The sequence below is a fragment of the Tachypleus tridentatus genome, chromosome 8 (genome assembly GCF_004210375.1).
Source record: "Tachypleus tridentatus isolate NWPU-2018 chromosome 8, ASM421037v1, whole genome shotgun sequence".
NCBI lineage: Eukaryota > Metazoa > Arthropoda > Merostomata > Xiphosura > Limulidae > Tachypleus > Tachypleus tridentatus.
In genome coordinates, this window is record NC_134832.1 from 18,559,386 (window position 1) to 18,573,081 (window position 13,696).

Consider the following 13,696-nt stretch of genomic DNA (forward strand, 5'->3'; position numbering starts at 1 on the left):
TTTTATTCTTTTTTCTAGCTTGTTAATATCAGTAATTTGAATTCCTGTTTTGTACAAAACTATACACTTTGTATTTTGACATCACAAACATCTAATTTTAAAGTGTTGCATTAAACATACCACGTGACTCACTAAAATCAATATTTAGATGTTCTTTTAATATTTACATTTAAATTAAGAAATTAACTCAAAGTTTGAACTATAATCTACAATTGAATTCCAAACTTACTGACATACTTTATAAAATAGTAGTTCAATAATTTTGGAATGCAAATCAACAAGTACTTTAGCATGGCCTTTGACCTGTGACCTGTAACAAAAGGGTGAAACAAACCAATGCTAAACTATGTTAAAATAAAATAAATGTAAAGTTGTAATGAAGGAAAACTTAGCCGAATATGCAATATCTAAATATGTGCTCACAAAGTAATAATCACATAGTTTCGAACAAATTGCTCTTGCATATTTGAAACCTAAATAAGTCAAGAAAGCCCACAGTAACTGTATTTAGTGTACTTTGTGTGAAATATCTTGCAATTAAAAATCTAAAGTTGAAATTGAAGCCAGTCATCACTTGATAACAACAACATTGCATCTTTATCCTGCATACTTATTGCATTAAGAAGTTTGAATAATCAAAAAAATATGTAATATGATTCTGAATGGAAAAGCCAATATGCAATCCAGACTCATTGGAGAATGACCTTTTTAATGATACAAGATTATAGTGTTTGAGAAATATGATAAAATTTCCAGACAGACAAAGGTAAGTGTAATGTTATATAGATACACTGTTTTTATTATGACCTTGGTCAGTTAACATATGAAATCAAGTTTTCAATTTAAAAGAATTAAAAGAAAAGAATACATCTTTTAAAAGTAGTTTCACATAATAAAACAACAATTTTCTTTCTGTGAATATATTATACTACGCTTAAATCATGAAACATTAAGATCAACAGCAACTTATATAATGTAGCAGTTTGCAGTATGTTTTTGTAAATAAAATAAAGAACAAGGAATCCAAACACAGAAAAAGATATAACTATTAAAATATAAATGAAAAAGTTTTCCAGTTGTTTAACATAATTTTACATGGTTACAAAAAAACTGGAAATACAACTCGGATGATGGCACTGAATTTTTTTCTTCTCAAAGACAGGCTTGTAAATACCAATGATTTCCACTAACAGTTCACATAAGTTTCTTACAATCAAAACATTGCTTCAAATATCTGTAAGTTTACCTGTTCTTCAACATCTTCATAATCTGATGATAGAAGATGAACAAAAACAGGAACAGCACCAGCTTCAATGACTACCCTTGTTTGTTGTGAAGTACCAGATGCCACATTAGTCAAAACCCAAGCTGCTTCAAACTTCAAACAAATTTTTTATTACCCATAGGCTCTGAAAGTTTTCTTCATATACTAAAGAAACTTTAAAAGATTTATACTACTTACACACTTTGTAAACATTCAAGAGATAGAACAATAATTACCTTTATAAATAATTATCAAAATTTTTGGCAGCAAAATGTTTTAAAACAATACCGATATAATAACTAAGTGTCAGCTTCCTAAAAAATTGAAACATACATCAACTATTAATAGTCATTCCAGAGATAAAATTTTAATAACTTTCTAAGCTGCTCTTTTAAACATATGTTTAAAAATTTCTTTACACTTTCATTCCAGTTCATAATATATGATTTACAAAAGGTATATTATGTATACACTTAGTTAAGTTTCCACTTGCAAGATTTTTTTTTGTATGAGTAAGAGAATAAAAGTTTGTTGTTGCTTTTTTTTTTTTTTTTAATAACATACATCATAGAATTTATATGGTATCTATCATTAAAATTTACTAAAAGCTACAATTCAGCTTTTTATTACAATTAACAAACAGAATTGCTTTCACCACCACCAAGATAAGAAAAACTGAAAGTTTGTTCAACTGTTATTAGAATTAACACACAAAAATATTCCAAGTTAATTCACTGAAAGTAGTTCAAACCAACAACTTTGTAAAACTATCAGAGAAGAACATTAAATATTTTAGCTCTATGAGAAAACTTATCTCCAGTTCCTAAACATGAATGACAGAAATGTAGTATCATCTAAAAATTAGTAAATTACTAATGTTTAATCATAGATAACAACAACTATGAAAATTTGAGTGAACTGGTAATCTAGGATACAAATCCAAACTGAAGATGAATGAAATGAAAAACTTACAAGAAACAGATGTGGTCATTCCACCACATGTAATGACTGTTAATACCCCTACCAGCTGTTCTGAAATTACACTTTTACTAATAAAAAGAGAACAACATTTCAACCTTCCTATGTCCTCTTCAGGTTAAAAAAGAGTTTGCAACTGACTATTATCTGTTAATTCTTTGTTAACCTGAAAATGACCTACAAAGGTCAAAATTGTCTCCGCTTCATTCGTAAAAGTGTTAACACCCATACCAGCCCTTCTGATACATTTTTACTTCAAGTGGGTTTCTCATCATCAAGAAGTTATATGATCATCAAGTCATTACTTAGGAGGAGAAATTGTACAATAAACACAAATTTAGTATTCTTAACAGCTAGAAACCTTTCTCTATATCAACCTTGAACAGCAATTAAAAAGTAATATTATTGCTGTTGATTTAGTTTTTTTCAGTATAACTATATTAACATTCAACCATTAAAATACTTAAGTCATAATATTTTCTACACTGAAAGTGTATTTCCAATAGGTACTTACCTTCTCTCATAAAGATTGGCTATTCCACTTCAGTGCTACCTTCTGAATTAAAACGTTTTTTAATGCATGCCACAAGTCATCAGCTACCCCTATTGAAATTGCAAGATTCAGTTATGTCTCTCATACAAATCATCATGCATCAACTCTGCATCAATAGGAGCAACACATGTAGATTGTGCTCTACACTCCTCTGCTGAATTGTCACTTCAAAATTTGGCAGAAGATGTAAACAACAGAGAAAAATGGAGATGAAGGGTTAAGTACCTGTCAGAGATACATTTTTAGTATTGAAAAATTATAACTTCCTCTCACAAGATTAGCTAGAATCCCACATTGAAAAGGAGGAGGGAACAAAGTGAAGAAATGACATATACAGTACCTACTGAAAGCATCTGAATGATACCCCTAATAACAAGAGATCCAAATTTAAAGATTAGAAGAGGGGAATTGTACCACACCTGACCCAGGAACACTCTTCACCCATTTGTGGAATGTGTAGGATATAAGGGTTGAAAATGAGAGGAGTACACCCAATTGGAAAAGAATGTGACAGGAAAGTGTTCCTAAGCAGAGACAAATATTGTAACTCAATCCCACAATGTAAAACATCAGTAGACAAGGACACACACAAGGTGTAGACTGGTCAAGGGCAAGGGGGGACTATATTTGATGAGTCAAATAGATCCAAAACCTTCTCACTAAGTACAGACATCTGCACGATGGTAAGATCAAAATCATACCATCTTCATCTCAAACCCAAGAATGAAGGATTAAGAAATGCTCAAATTCCCAGGCATGACACAAGAGTTAACTCTTAGTTATCAATCCAGAAACTTGATAACCAGTACTAAAAAGATGACTATAGCATGAAACCAACTCCTCCAAATGTGGCACAGAGGGGAACCATCCAATTTGCCATAAAATCTCAGTAAGAAAAGAATGAAGGACACTCAAGGACAGCATTGAACAATCCTATGTACCATTACTGTAACCCACAACACAAATGGAGGAAATCGAGGGAGGAAAATAAACATCCCAAATTCATGTGAGGACTTATGGTAATTGGTTCACTAAATTCAAAACCTCCTTATGGAGTACTAACATCTAAGAGTGTGTAGGATGAAAGCTCCCAATCAAAGGGGTGAACTGTAATTTTTATGGGTCAATTCCAGTGTTCATGTAAAAGATATGGAAGCCACATCTCATATACAACTGCAGAACACAACTGCCCTATTCTAGACTGAATGGTTAAAGCAATCTTTTTGTAAAACACATTCAGGGCGGTATGTCCACAGGAAACCATCCCAGCAACTTAGAAGTGTAAAGTAGTAAGAACTCCCACACTACAAATGAGTAAATGAAGGTGACACTATGGTGGAGAGTCATCATGGAATACATTGCAATGGGTGATTACAAAATCTTATTTTGAAAAGCAGACCATACCAACTTATGGACATCATTCCCCTTTTGCAGTCCATGGGTGGTACAATCTGGGACAGGCATGTTTATGCAACATTATTCACCATCAAGCAATCTTGTAAAACATCACATCTCTACAATAAGTGTACAAAGCCATGGAAGATGAAGTTCGAGTCAATAAGACTGGACAGTGCGGATTTCAAGGTAAAGAACACCCAGTCATGCATTACTTGCCACAGAGCTCCATATGATAAAAGGTAGATAAAGACCTCTGAAGAAAGGAGTATTAATAAAACTTACAAGTTAGTCTCACCAATGTTTGAAGAATAGCTGCAAGTGGTAGACAAAATCTTCACGAACAGGAAACTGCAATATGATGGAGATGTGGTAGATGAGCATACACTCTAACACTGGATGTCACAGATAAGAAGCAAGAGAAAAAGTGATATGTCAGATTTGATGGGAGGACACCTGGAACAGAGTCCAGGAGGGAGAAGGTAGGAAATAACAGACTAATCAAATCAAAAGGTGGACCAAATTAGTAAAGGTAGTAAATGGAAGATTGCCAGGGAATAAAGAACCAGAAACATGTACCCTAGAAAATAGCATTATGCACTATACAACAACAACAACAGAGTCCTGAAACATACCCAGAAGAAACACATGAGCACAGAAAGAACAACAGAAGTAAAAACCCTAATAAATAATGAAAACAAAAGATATGGGACAATGCCATGCAACATCTGGAAAGCAAAGGGAATGAAAAACCTATGGTCAAAGATGCAGATAAGAAATTCCACCACATGAGCCATGGTCCACACACCAGCAGGACACCACCTGGTAGTAATTGAACTATGCAATACCTTGCACTTGTGTTGATATATCTCCATAGAAGATGGATGGATGGAACTTGATAACAAGGAAAGAATCACCATAGGAAACCAGATCATCTCACCAAGGAATGGACAAAAGGCAAGCATGAAGACACAGGATGTGAAGACTGGAATGTAGGTCATGTGATCAAGGTTGATGAAAAAAAAAGGGAGGGAGGAAAGGGAAGAAGAGCAGTTGTAATCTTGGAAACCAAGAATGAACTGGCCAATAAGGAGCAATCAGAAAGATCCAACAAGGATTGGAGTTGATAAGAGAAATCACAAAAATAAGTTTTATTTAATGAAGTTGTAAAAGAAAAAAGACAGTGTTTTTTACTGATATTCATGTCAAAAAAGATCCCCAAATTGACAAGATATTGAGTAGATCAAGGAAGAATTTCTTCGATTTTACCAACTATCCCACCCAAGCCACCCAGAAAGAAGCTGCTGAGCATGACTGGCCAATTCCTGTTTAGAATGTGCCAAAAGAAGCCAGTCATCCATATAAAATTGAAATTGTAGTCCCAAAGCATGGTCATGACATGCAAATGCCCAGATTTTTCAACAAAACAGATAAGGTGCTAAGACATGTCTAACTGGAAGGGCTCAAAATTGGTAAATCCTCCTGAGGTGAACAAAGTGAAGAGGAGGAGGAGACTGAAGTGATATTGATATATGTAGGTATATAAGCATTGGAGACATACATTTGTGTTATTCATAACTCTGGAGAAAACAACCATCACAGAGTGTGAAAAGACTATGAAGTAGTTGAGACAAGATAAATTGATTACCAGCTACCAATCCCAAAGTTTTCTTGGGATTGATAGCTGATAATCAAAAACAACCATCTCAGAGTGAAAAGACTATGAAGTGGTTGAGACAAGATAAACTGATTACCAGCTACCAATCCCAAAGTTTTCTTGAAATTGATAGCTGGTAATCAAAAACAACCATCTCAGAGTGTGAAAAGATTATGAAGTGGTTGAGACAAGATAAATTGATTACCAGCTACTAATCCTAAGTTTTCTTGGAGACATAAAAAAGGCAGGAATAAAAATCCCTGGAAGATTGGTGAACAGCCTGATTCCCCATTGCAAGAGCAATTTTCAAACTACTTCTGACAGACACTGGCTGGCCATGGTATCTCAAGGAGGGACAAAAACAACGCAAAAGAGGAACCAGAGGTAAGGAAAGAAACTGAATGATGAATCCTTCTTACAGAATCTGAAGCATCCATTGATTATCAACAAAGGGATAACAGCAATGAAAAACTTGAAGAGCCAAGCACCAATGGACCAGAATCCATTGGGTTGTCACAGGTACTACTGGAGTGCATCATGAAATAGGGTGACAAGAAGGTCCCCAAGTAAAGGAAACAGGTAGGAGCTGGGAGGGTTGGTTGGTTGATTTAGTGTTTTATGGCATAAAGCAGCTAGGCAATCTGTGCCAAATGTCCAGGAAAAAGGTAAAAATAAAGTAAATGTAGTAAAATTCATAAAAGGAAATGAAGGTAAAACAAAACAGCATTGAAAAACAGAAACAGCATAAAACCAATGTTGACATCTAGTCTACAACGTTAAGAGAGAAACCAAAGTAAGAGAAGTTGTAAAAGACTTTCTGTAGCATAGTGGTAATTATTATAACCTGCCAGGAAGACTACCAGGTAACTACAAGAACCACTGTCAGTCACCTGAAGTTGGCCTTTCCAGTCCTGGTTCTGGGTTATGTGTACACCCATTATCAAAAGGTAAAGTAATAAAAGTTTTAAAAGACATGTTTCAAAATTGTAATAATAATTTGCCAAACATCTGGTCAAAAGGTAAAAGTAAAGAAAATGTAGTAAAATTCATAAAAGAAAATGAAGGTAAAGGTAAAAACAAAACAGCAATTAAAAACATAAATGGCATAAAACCAATGTTGACATTCAGTCTACAATGTTAAGAGAGAAACTACAATAACAGAAGTTGTAAAGGACTTTCTGTAGCATAATGGTAATGATCATAACCCGCCAGGAAGACTAACAGGTAAGTACGAGAACCACCGTCAGTCACCTGAAGTTGGCCTTTCCAGTCCTGGTTCTGGGTTATGTGTCATTACAGCCAATATCAAAAAGTAAAGTAATAAAAGTGTTAAAAGACATGCAGCAAAATTGTAATAACTTGCCAGGACAACTAACGGGTAGTTCAAACAGCAGTGTTAGTCACCTGAAGTTAGCCTTTCTAGTCCTTGTGTCAAGTTATTTAATGTCATGGCCATTTTCCAATTTCAAATCAAACTAGAGAGATTGTGACTCTTAAAAGGGAACCACAATTAAAAAGGTGTAATGAATAAATATCAAACTTAAATGACATTAAAAAGATTAACAACATTTTTTAATGACATTAAAAAAACTAAAAAATTTATAAAGGTGGACAGTGTCACCGTCACCAATAACACTGTCTAATGTTATGGACAAACCTTGGGACAAAACATGTTTGAAATACTGCAGTCGTTGAGAGTCATAACGATGGCAAGAAAGTAAAATGTGGCTTACAGTGATCTGAGTGTAACACATACTACACACTGGTGCATGAGTTCCAGATAAAAGAAAACAACAAGTTAAAAAACTGGAACCAATGCATAGTCTAGTTAGAACAACTTCCTCCTTCTGACCTTACGGAAGCTAGTTGGCCAAAGTCCAATATGGGGTTTAATTTGAAAAAGCTTGTTGTCGCATTGCTCACTCCAAGTTCACTGCCAGCTGGCATGGAGCCAAGCCTTGAATACAGGACTATAGTCCATGTATGGAATAGGCACAGTGGTGATAGTGCCAGAGCAGATAGATTTAGCTGCCATGTCTGCAAGCTCGTTCCCGTGAATACCAACATGGCCTGGTATCCAGAAAAACTGGATAGAAACAGATGTTAATGAGAAATGGGCCAGTCTGTTTTGAATATCAGGGAGAACAGGGTGTGAGCCAAAGTGAAGCGATTCCAGGGCCAGTAGAGAACTAAGCGAGTCAGTATAAATAGTGCAGTTGGAGAACTGCTAAGCTTCAAAATGATCCAGAGCAAGAGAAATGGCATACAGTTCAGCAGTGAACACAGAAGCTGTAGAGGGGATTCTGCATGCAACCACCAAATTACAACAAACCATGGCAGAGTCCACACAGTCACCTGATTTGGAACCATCCATATAAATTGGAATGGAAAGATTGTTTGAAAGATGTTCAGTAAATAAAAGATGGTACTTCCAATTGGGAGTATCTGCCTTTCTCAGACGACTTAAAAAAATGTCACATTTGTGGACTGTAATAAGCCATGGTGGGATGAGCTGACCAGTAGATTCTGCAATGTTATCATAGGACAGACCCAATTTATCAAATTTCGCCTGGATGCGAAGGCCAAAAAGCAATGAAAGATTGTCTGTTCTGAAAAAGTATGGCACCGAGGAAGGAAAACATTTGGTAAGGAACGAAGTTTTGAAAAATATAGTAAAGACAGTTGCAAACGGTGAAGGTGCAGATAAGGTTCATGAGATTCTACGTATAAGCTGAACTGGGGAGGGGCGGAAAGCCCCAGTGCAGGGCCGAAGTCCTTGTTGATCAATGAGGTCTAGCATCTTTAAGGCCGAGGGTCTGGCAGAGCCATTGACCAGTGATCCATAGTCGAGTTTCAATCTAATAAAAATATGATATATCTTTAATATGGAACATCGATTTGCTCCCCAACTGGTGGTAGAGAGGACACTGAGGATGTTCAGTGCTCTTGTGCATTTGACCCACAGTTGCTTCATGTGTGGTATAAAGGTCAGCTTATGGCCAAAGATAAGCCCCAAGAACTTGGTCTCAGGGACCACAGGCAGCACAACTTCACCGATATTGAGTTCAGGATCAGGGTGAATACCCCGTTGGCAGCAAAAGTGCATGCAAACGGTTTTAGAGAGAGAGAAATTAAAGCTGTTTGCCATGGTCCACTTCAGTACACGATTGAGAGCAGTTTGTAGTTGCCATTTAATATATCTCATGTTCAACGACTGACACGAGATGTGAAAGTCGTCAACATAGAGCCCGTTTGCAACAGGGAGAGGGAGTTGTTAAGTGATGGCATTAATCTTTATACTGAAAAGTGTGACACTCAAAACACAGCCCTGAGGGACCCCAAGTTCCTGTAGAAAAGAACAGGAAAGTGTTGAACCCACATAAACTTTGAATCTCCTGTCCGTTTAAAATTTTTTAATAAAAATGGGTAAATGGCCAAGCTATCCATATATATGGAGGTCTCGCAAAATGCCATACCTCCATGTTGTGTCATAAGTCTTCTCAATTTCAAAGAATATTGATACATGATGTTGTCGTTTGAGAAAGGCTTCTCTGATTGACATTTCAAGTCTAATTAGGTGGTCCAAAATGAAGTGCTGTCATCAGAACCCACAATGGGTGGGCAAGAGGAGGTTGTTTGATTCAAGGAACCAAACAAGACAAGCATTAACTATTCTCTCGAAGGTCTTACAGAGACAGCTTGTCAAAGCAATTGGACGGTAATTTGAAGGAATCTTGGGATCTTTCCCAGGCTTAGAGAAAGGTAAGATAATAGCCTGGCACCAGGCATTAGGAAAAACATTCTCCTGCCAAATCTGGTTAAGAATAATTAGAAGAATATCAAGACAAGCAGGAGAGAAATAGTGCAGCATGTCATAGTGTACATCATCAGGTCCAACAGATGTACTGCCAGACCAATGAAGGGCCATTTTCAGTTCCACCAGTGTAAATGGACGATTATAGTCAAAGAGACAATAAGTTCAAAAGGAAAGAGGTGAAAGCTTTGCCCAAGTCTTAATGGCCAAGAAGGCAGAGGAACAAGCAGAAGTGCTAGATACCCGGCAAAAGCTTTCACCTAGAGTATCGGTGATGCTCCGGACGCCAGCTACCTCTTGGCCATCAAAGAGTAAGATCAAGAGGTGGACAGAATTGTTGTGCCCACTGCCCTTTTGAACCCTGTCCTATATGACCTTGGAACTGGTGGTAGAAGATATGCTAGTTGTGAACTTTATCCAAGATTCCTTCTGGCTTTGACATCTTACCCACCTAGCATGTGCACGGGCCTGCTGGAAAGCGATGCAGTTTGAAAGTGTGGGATACCGATGGAAAGTATCCCAGGTCCATTTTTGAGCCTTCCGTGCCATGTGGCAGGCAGGATTCCACCACGGATGAGGATATTGTGGAAAACGTGTTAAGGTTTTAGGAATACACTGAGCAGCTGTTTGTATTATACAGTCAGTTACCGCTGCCACACAGTCGTCTATTGATGGCTGTCTGACGATGGCAGGATCAAGTTCTGTGAGAGCAGTGAAAGTGGACTAGTCTGCCTGATCCAGGTTCCACCAGGGCACACGGGTATGGTGGCAACCACCACGGCCAGTATCTCTCAAAAGTGTAGGAAAATGATCACTGCCTCATGGATTGTCAACCCTCCATGAAAAATGGGAGAATAATGAAGGGGAGCAAACCAAGAGATCAATAGCAGTAAAGGACTGACTAGGTGCATGAAAATAAGTGAAAGAACCAGTATTGAAAAGAGAAAGGTTGTGATCAGAGAGCATATGCTCTACAGAGCAACCCCTCCTATCAATAACAGCACTTCCTCAGAGGGGATGATGTCCATTAAAGTCCCCCATGTTTAAAAAGGGAGATGACAACTGTTCAATGAGAGAATCAAGGCCTGATTGATCATATGTCTCCCCAGGTGGCAGGTAGAGAGAACAAACATTGATGGTATGACCCAAGGAAACACGGATGGCTGCGGCGTCCAAAGGTGTGTTGAGTGACAAAGACAGGGTGGACACATGCTGATCAACCAACAGTGCAACCCCTCCATGTACTAGTTCATCACACAGCCTGTTATTTCTGTACAGAGAAAATTGCCGAAAGGTGACTGTATTGGCAGGTTTCAGAAATGTTTCTTTTGAGGAAAGACATACAGGATGGTAGGAAGCAATCAGTGTTTTGATGTCATCCAGATTAGAACATAAACCTCGACAGTCCATTGTATAAAGGTGGCCATTTTTAATGACGAGTAGGCGAAGTGGCTGAAGAATCATTCTGTTTATGACCATGTCTTTTTTCCTTACTGTCCTTAGTCGGAGAAGGTCTATCAACCTCCATGGATCCTGCCCTGGGTTGATTGGGCAGGTCTTTGTTATTGGAAGGGGATTCCAGTGACTGAGAACACAAACAAATGATTGTTTTGCATCTTGGGGTGGGAGAAAAAGATGTATCTGAAGAAATGCCTGTATTGGAAACCAAAGGATGCAGATTGTGGGGTTTGTTGGAATGTATGGGAGGAACAGAGATGGGTGTAGAAGTTGATTTAACCTTTTTAAGCATAGAGGTCAAAAGGCTTTTCATTTGTTTTGAAAACGATTCTCTTGGAGGCACAGAGAGATTTGTCTGCACTCCCACTGTAGTTGTAGAATGAAGTGCAGCAGCATATGTCCAATATGAAGTGGCAGACAGCAATTTCTGAAGCTCAGGATAATTAATGTTATGAGTCATTTTCAAACGCTGAACCTCTTTTTCCTCCATCCATTTAGGGCAAGAACAAAAGTAGGAAGGGTGAGAACCATTGCAGTTGACACAATGTGGGTCCATGTGACACTCATAGGCATCGTGGTCCTTGTCACCACAACAAGCACATGTCAGGGAACCACGACAGGACTTCTTTGAGTGGCCGAACCTCTGACACTGGAAACATCAAAGAGGGTTTGGAATGTACGGCCGTACCCTGCAAATTAGAGAACCTGCCTTGATGGTGGCAGGTGCACATGGTAATGTAAATGTCAAAACTAGGATATCTATCGGCAGTGTAACTCCATCTTTGCGAGTGGAGATGCACCTTACTGCAGAAACTCTGAGTGGAAAAACTAGCAAGAATCTCTTACTCTGGGACATTCTTCAAATCCCTCTCAACAATAACTCCTCGTGATGAATTCAAGAAAGTATGAGGGGTAACCTCAATAGGTACAACCCCAATTACCTTTGAATTCAAGAGGAGTTCACTGTGTTGGAATGTGGATGTTTCAACCAATATGTTTCCAGATTGAAGCTTCTTTACTGACTTTGGAGAGCTAGCAAGTCCCTCTAGTCTCTCTGAATAAAAAAGGGGGGACATTTGCCCTAAAGGTTTTTCTGAAAGAGACTGTAATATAAGAAAGTGAGGTACGTGTGTTACAAATGTTGAAGATTGCTGTTCAGTCTTCAAAATGTGGTCGTTTACCTATTGACTGTTTTTTCACTATTTTATTTAAATTTTTCGTAGGAGGATCCATTGGAAAAAAAGAAAATTTTGGTGCCAACTGACCCCACCCACCATGGAGCCCTACGAAGGGATGCCATACAATGTCATGCAAGGACATTGCAGCAACCCCAGGGTTTCATGAGCACTATACCCAAACACCAGCATCAGACATAATATTCACAACACCCATTGAGAACTTCCAACACTGGTAATTGGTTGACTAGCCCAAGTGGACCAACCGATTGACCCAAGAGAAGCCACCCAAAGACTGCCACGGCAAACACGTGGGTGGATGTTTCGATCCCAGAGGAGGTAATCAGAAAGAATTGAGCCTTCCCTGGAAGGTCCCCTCACCATGTACAGGAATCCACACCGAGGAGGGGATGTGAGGGAGGAAGGGAAATGAGAAGTGGAGGTGTGTGAAGCTCTGACTGAGACAAATGGGCCACAATATTCATAAGGATGGATTGTTGGTGAACCGATGCCACCTAAGACTTCATAATTCCTAGGACTTTGGGGAAGGTAACATCTCAGAAATGAGCCACACATAAATCCCTGAAATACATTGAGGGTAAACTGACCCAAATCAAAGTCCCAACAACAAAGAGACCACTTATTAATGCCAGAACCAAAGACAAAATGTGCACTAAAGTGGAGGAGATAAGAGAAAGAGTATAAATAGAAAACTACTCAGGATTTGTGTGAAGAGTCTCAGATAAAAGATGTATGGATGAAAGATACTGTGAGAGGTCAACAAGGGTAAGACACATGCAAGAATATTGGCCATGGGTAAAGTGATATTTGATTTGGGAGCTGCCTCCCCCATAGGTAAAAGGAAGCTAACAACTGCTGATCAAAAAATGGATAATCCACACAGTGGCAAGAAAGGGAGAACTGACCAAAAGTTCTTGGGGGACATGGCATGCTAATCTCCTCACTCAATTACAAGGCAAATTGACCAACATAAACCCAAGTATCAAGGAAAGAGAGAAAAACTAAAATGGGTTGGGAGGGTCATTCATAAAGCTTGGATTTCAAATCCATAAAGACTAAATTACCCCGAGGAGATTCCTCAGGTTGTGAATTAGAAGGAATGGCAAACACTAGAGGAAGAAAAAGATAATCAAAGTCCTTGTCAACCTGCTCAGGATCAACCAGCTCAGGAGGAGCCTGGATGTTGTTTGTCTGGAGAGTTCTGTGTAATGTTTGATCTTTCAATGTATAAAAACGGAAAAATCCACTGTCAAGTCACTGAGGCCTGAGAAAAAGTCATTGTAGCTGGTGTAACTCCCAAAACGATAACATTAATTTCTGAATTCATTGCACAGAAAAGGTTCACCTAAATCAAGTGAAGTAAAGCGACTAGAATTAACTG

At 38.1% G+C, this 13,696-nt stretch overlaps 1 protein-coding gene across 1 annotated transcript in view; it reads right to left on the reverse strand.

Moving 5' to 3' along the window:
- LOC143258605 (importin subunit alpha-7-like) overlaps positions 1-13,696 on the reverse strand; it is a 59,662-nt gene that overhangs the window by 15,944 nt on the left and 30,022 nt on the right. Inside the window, exon 6 of the mRNA XM_076517809.1 lies at positions 1,247-1,378. Coding sequence (XP_076373924.1) covers positions 1,247-1,378 — 132 coding nt within the window. The remainder of the gene's footprint in view (positions 1-1,246; positions 1,379-13,696) is intronic.